Source organism: Aythya ferina (genome assembly GCF_964211825.1).
Source record: "Aythya ferina genome assembly, chromosome: Z".
NCBI lineage: Eukaryota > Metazoa > Chordata > Aves > Anseriformes > Anatidae > Aythya > Aythya ferina.
Genome location: NC_140299.1, coordinates 44,868,933 through 44,874,932, shown reverse-complemented (window position 1 = coordinate 44,874,932; position 6,000 = coordinate 44,868,933). Strand labels below are relative to the sequence as shown.

The window sequence follows — 6,000 nt, the reverse complement described above, 5'->3', positions numbered from 1 at the left end:
AGCTAACACGTAAACATTGTTTCTAGTTTCAGGCACTGAACTTCAGGCATGACAGAAACAATCTAGACATTTATTCTAGAAATGGTGTATAAGGAGACATTGTAGAAAAATAAGGGGGGAGGGGGAGGGAAGGTTGCTTAATCTAGGAAACAGAAGATTGAGGGCAGCATGGCACTAGTCTGTGTAGTCAATACTGACGCGGTGCGGGGATTAACCTGTTCTATGCACTCTCTCCTGGTAGTATAAAAGCAAGGGGCTTAATCCAAAGTTTCAGGAGTTTACATAGACGGGAGTTTATGTGACACCGACACTACACTGTGGATGTCAGCCAAGAGAGACTCTGGGCTGCACACCATCAGGGGGCTTCAAAAAGCACAAAACTCCTGGCGATGCCCCGGTGCTGTTCCCTCCAGCGGGAGGTACTTCTTTTGTTCTGGCAGGGCTCTGGCAGCGGATCTCCCTCCCGCTCGGAGGCCCCAAGCTCCCCGACTCCTCCTTCATCCCCGGCCAGCTCCGGGCGCAGGGCCGAGGCGATGCCTTCCCCGGCCGGCTCCGCCTTTCCCTCCCCGCCTGCGGGAAGGCCGGGCCGGGCCGGGCCGGGCCGGGGCGGCGGCGTGCTCGGCCATGTCCTCGCCGCCGGCCCCCCCCGTCACGGAGCAGGTCCGCAGGGCGCCCGCCGCGCCCCGCCCGGAGGCGGCGGAGCTGCGGGAGGCGTCCCGCTGCCTGGTGGCGGACAGCGAGGGCCGGAGGGTGCCCTTCGCCGCCCTGTACCGGGAGCAGAAGGCCATCGTGGTGTTCGTGAGGGTGAGCTGGGAAATGGGCAGGGCAGGCCAGCAGCTTCAGGCCCCAGTGCGCTTACAGGCGAGGGTGGGAGATGTGGGGTGGGGGGGAGGCAAACAGGCAGCAGAGCCCCCCGTGCTTTGGCAGAGCGATGCAGTTTGCATCCCAGACCAAACAGTCCTTCAGCCCTGTCCGTAGGGAAGCAAGGATGCTGTTCCCCAATTTCCCAGCTGACAAGCCGGCTCTCACCTTCCTAGGAACAAAAACACACTAGCAAGGCCCCGAGCCCGGTGTGCTTGTTCAGGCTTGGGTGAAACCAGGAGGCTCACCCACATGTGGTGGCTGCAGTGAACTTTTATCTGTCGCGTTCCCAGTTCCCGGCCACCTCCAAAACAGTTTGTGCCAAAGTCAGAATGAGGTGCTTCGTTGGTGTGCGATAACGTCTGTTTGTGACACGTCCAACCGGCTGTGTTGCAGAGTTTTCTGTGTTATACCTGTAAGGAGTATGTGGAAGACCTGGCAAAAGTCCCCAGGAGCTACTTACAAGTAAGTATAACACCCCCTGTATGTGTTTGTATGGGGGTCTACTGCAGTCCATTAGATCAGTTGTCTCCTGCAGCGGGCTTACACAAGGCTTAAATCTTTAAGGAATAATACAAAAGCTCAGGAGAAAGTTAGTGCTTTCCTTCTTTGCTACAGTTGCCATAATGCATCTGCCTGGGAGACAGGGATTTATTGCACTGCATGCTCTGTTGCAGCACCATTATTTCTCTTTGCACTGTTAGCTTGATGCTGTTTTTTCTACCCAAGCAATTAGACAACATTTGACAGGCATTTCTTTTGGTATTAGCACTGCCCCGGCAGCTCTCTACTCCAACCAGACCACTGACTACTGCCCATCCCATTATGCTGCTACAGCTGAATGCTGGTTGTGCACGGAATGAGATCAGAAAAGTGATTTAGATTACAAATAGTCTCTCTTCTGTGATTTTTATTTTTATTTTATTGTAAGCTGCATCAGTTGTGTGACCTGTCCACCAGTCAGCTGCACAAACAGGAGTTAGAGAATGACAGAAAGGAGAAATGGAATGGGCAAGACTTGCTGTGGACTGGTATTTGTCAGGTGGTAGGAGATGCAAGAGAAAGACAGCAGTCCTCTGCTAAACAAGGGAGATCAAACTGTCTTCTAGGCTGCCGATTGCAAGTCTGACATATTTTGTTTCCAACAGCAGCACAGCAGGTGACAGAGACCCTGCTCCATGGTGACAGCAGTCCTTAGATAGACTAAGACCTTGAGGATGAAGAGGGGTAATTTCTTTGGCAGCTTGCCTCCTCAGGACAGATTTTTCTAAACTGTTCAATTAGCATTACTCAGAATGACATCTTAATTTGGCTGCTTAAAGATACGCATATGGAAAATCAAATCTTTTTTTTTTTTTTTTTTGTAAGACTTTTTTCTTTTTTTTTTTTTGGTGGGGGGGGAGGGCTTTTTTTCCCAACAAACGAACAAAATGATTCTGTTTGGGATAGGCAATCGTTATACCCCAATATTAAAAAAAAAACACACACAAAAAAAAAAAAAAAAAAAAAAAAAAAAAAACCACACAACAACACAACAAATAACAGCAATATCTGATACTTTATTAAATGTGTTATTGGCATCTATAAAAGTTTTGGCCTGTATTAGACTCAGGCTTAACGTTGCACCTGCTAAAGGCAGCACTACATGTTGATTGAAGTTATATATATTAAGGGTCATTGGTATATGAAAATCACAGATGTACTTGTTTGTACATCAGTGTTTGCATGCTGCTTCTTTAGATGCAGGTGTAACTGCACTGAAATTTTCCATTTCCAAAATCATAAGCAGGTTGCAATCAATTGAGAAGATGATGCTACTAATGCTACAGAAAACGTAAAGTTTACATACCTGTATCTTAAAAGTTATCTTTAATTAGTAATTTACCACTTAGTAAACTTATGTAGCTGCTAACTGTGGGTGACAAAGACTGTGTTCCAAATATGTCAGTGACATTAATTTCAAATAATTTTAACTCAGTGCACCGTGATCATTATCGCAGAACACCAGGCTGTTAATGCTTTGCAGCTGTGCAGAAACACCAAGTTCCTCTTTTCAGTTTCAATACCTGTGTTCTGTTCTAGGAAGCAAATGTGAGGCTTATCGTTATTGGACAGTCATCTTATCATCACATCAAGGTAAATAAAGTAGTCATTAAATAAATTGTGTATTCTATTGTGTCTTAATGATCTGCATTGAGTGATTTTGCTCAGAGTGAAAAAGACGGTCATTTGCAACCACAGAAAACCAGGTCATGAAGCAATTGATAGTACATGAATAAAGCAAGTAACTAAAGCTTTCATTTTGAAACTCATTGAGACTTGTTAAGGAAAAATATTTTCCAGAGTTCACTGGGAGCTTTGTTTTAGTAAAAGCTTTAGTAAAAGCTTTTAGTAAAAGCTAAAACTTTTTGGCTTTTACTTTCATTTAACATGGCAAAGTCACAGGTTTTAAAATTGGGGGTGTGTCAGTATTTTTTCCACTGTCAGTAGATCCTAACTAATCCTAACCTTAAAAATGTTACTTTTTTTTTTGTATATACATATTTTGCAGCCCTTTTGCAGTTTAACTGGGTATACGCATGAAATGTATGTAGATCCACAAAGGGAAATTTATAAAACACTTGGCATGAAAAGAGGTGAAGGTAATAACGCATCAGGTAAGAAAATTTTTCTCACACTGAATTGACTCACAGAACAAGAATGCTTTGATAAAATACCATGATCACAATGTAAATAGGAAGGGAGTTGCTCACCAAACCATCTCTTGTAAGCTGCATGTTGGCAAAACACACCCCATTTCTTCACTAGTCAGGAAACTATTCACAGCAACACTTTGATTTTGTTGTTCTCTCTAGTTATTTTTGTATTTCTAGGTAACAAGGGCTTTGCTGTTTTGTTTAGTGCAGAGCCCTCACGTAAAATCAAGTGTGCTCTTGGGAAGTATTAAGAGCATGTGGAGAGCAATGAGTGGCCCAGCTTTTGACTTCCAAGGAGACCCCGCTCAGCAGGGAGGAACTCTGATTTTAGGCCCAGGTGAGCCCATTTATTTTGTCTGAAAAACAAATGCAGTCTTCCTTCTGCTGTTTGCTTTAGTGCTGCCATCTTGGCTGCTGCCCCTGTGGACTCCCAAGGAGAAAGGACAGTCTAGTGTAGTCTGTGAGATTCTGCTAGCTGAAGGAACCCATGGAGGTGCCATTGTGCAATTCCACCTCCTGCAGAGATGGCAAAAAGCTGATAGTGGCCCTGATGGAATAACTGGCTTGAAGTTTGGATGTGTTTTTTTGTTTTTTTTTTTTTTTGTTCTTTTTTTTTTTTTGACATTGTGTTATACACCCACATTCTGCTTTTGATTTGATTCTAGGCATTTAATGTGTTTTTAATAGAGGAATAAATCATGAAGTGGGGCTAACATATGACAAAGTAATCTCCTCAAATCATTAGGAAGCACCATGGTACAGCAGATTTAATTCAGTTAGATGCCTCAGTGCCCCATGTTTCTGCAACTTAATTTTAAAAATCCATAATTTAAAATACAGTGTATTGTGCAACCTGCAGCTAGTACACATCTGTACAAGAGCTTGTGGGAATTCAGAATGCTTCTGTGATTCACTTGTGTCCTTAAATAAGTATTGTATTCAACTATTTACATGTTTATTCTCATTCAATTCCAGGTAATGAAGTTCATTTTTTGCACCTTGATAAAAACAGATTGGATCATGTTCCCATTAACACTGTTTTGCAACTGGCAGGAGTTAAAACAGTAAATTTCACAAACAAACCCCAGATTATTGACATATGACACAGAGGAAATGTGTCATTTTTCATTTCTGCTCTACAAGAACAATTCTCCAGTGAATTCCCACCAGCATTCGTACTCTTGCGACTTTATAGGACATCCGAAACCACATCTAGACTATCAGAGCACAGAATAAACTACCTGGCACTGAAGACGGATACTGAAGTGCTATTTCCATTGTGTGTAAGATAACAAAAACTAAAATGCAACTGATACTTATTGCAGAAATTCCTGCGGCTTATTAATTTCTCATCTTGCTAACACATTTTAAAAACCTTCCTTCAGGATGCACTAACCTAAAATCTGGTTTTGCTTGGGAAGAACTTGGGATTCTTGCCTTTTGCTAAATCACATTGGCTTTCAACGCGGAACTTCTCAGTGGTTTTCAAACCTCCAGCACTGTGTGGCAATCTTGTATTTAAAATATACTTTGAAAGCTCACCATTGCAAGCAGTGGGATCTAAGCCGATATCTATTCTTGCATCTGGCAAGGGCGGACTTTATGAAATACATTTAACAGTTTTAAATAAATATTTTATATATATCATCTGTTGCCTGCAGTTGTTTTGTGCAATACAAAAAGGTGGGTCTGTGAAAACAGGGAGAGAGGGGTGCTAAACCTGTTTCTGCTCAGATTGTCAGTTTTAGAGTAGGTCGTGGTTGTTTATTTTTTTACGAATATTTGCAGCAGTACATTCTCCTGTATAAGTATGTATTTTCTGTCAGAGCAAGAGGTCTTGGAGAAAACATCCTTAGTTATTTCTGTCATCGGCAGCTGAGCTGAGGACATTTAAGTTTGTGGTTCTGTCAGATTTTGTATGATCTATTTTTGTAGAAACGCCTATGCTCAGAATCTATTGTTTTCATTAAAGTGAAATTTGCCCTCTTTTGAGGCATGAGCCACATTTTATAAATTTCAAAATAAAAATCTCTGAGATTTATGGAGGAGCATATCCTCCTTTGCAGTTTCTGATCTTTGGCCTTCACTGTACACTGCCACTACTCATACATATCTCACCTGCAAAATCTCACCAGTCTTAAGCCTTAACACTAAAGTGGTATGTCAAACACAGAGTTTTGTGCCTACGTCCATTAAGGCAGGCCCAGAGCAAACTTCTGAGAGCTCTCTATGCCATTAAGATCACGTGAAATTAAATGCAGTGCCCCTTGATGAAAAATAAAAGGCTTAAGAAAAATAGTGATAGGGAGCAGTGTAATTACACCAGAAGGTACTATCCCTTGGCCCCTTATTAATTACATAAGTGTTTGGACAGTGCATGTTTAACGAGAGGATGTTACTAATGTGAAAACACCGCACTGGGCTCCCTGCTCTGACTAAAGGG

General features: G+C 42.7%; 1 protein-coding gene across 2 annotated transcripts; it reads left to right on the top strand.

The window, feature by feature from the left end:
• The first annotated feature begins 588 nt into the window (after positions 1–588).
• PRXL2C (peroxiredoxin like 2C) lies at positions 589–5,204 on the top strand. 2 transcript variants are annotated; one of them, XM_084503396.1, is made up of 6 exons: positions 590–804; positions 1,258–1,326; positions 2,944–2,997; positions 3,413–3,518; positions 3,763–3,894; positions 4,533–5,204. In XM_084503396.1, the coding sequence occupies exons 1-6, from the start codon at positions 625–627 to the stop codon at positions 4,658–4,660; spliced, it is 669 nt and encodes a 222-aa protein (XP_084359522.1). In that variant the 5' UTR covers positions 590–624; the 3' UTR covers positions 4,661–5,204. The 2 variants fall into 2 exon arrangements, with proteins under 2 accessions (XP_084359523.1, XP_084359522.1); XM_084503397.1 differs by lacking the exon at positions 1,258–1,326 and having other exon boundaries at positions 589–804.
• Positions 5,205–6,000: the final 796 nt, after the last annotated feature.

Excerpts from the sequence above, each read along its gene's own strand:
- PRXL2C (XM_084503396.1), top strand. The coding sequence starts at position 625 with ATGTCCTCGCCGCCGGCCCCCCCCGTCACGGAGCAGGTCCGCAGGGCG. Across the intron at positions 805-1,257 it reads CCATCGTGGTGTTCGTGAGG|AGTTTTCTGTGTTATACCTG; the intron begins GTGAGCTGGGAA and ends GCTGTGTTGCAG. Across the intron at positions 1,327-2,943 it reads TCCCCAGGAGCTACTTACAA|GAAGCAAATGTGAGGCTTAT; the intron begins GTAAGTATAACA and ends GTTCTGTTCTAG.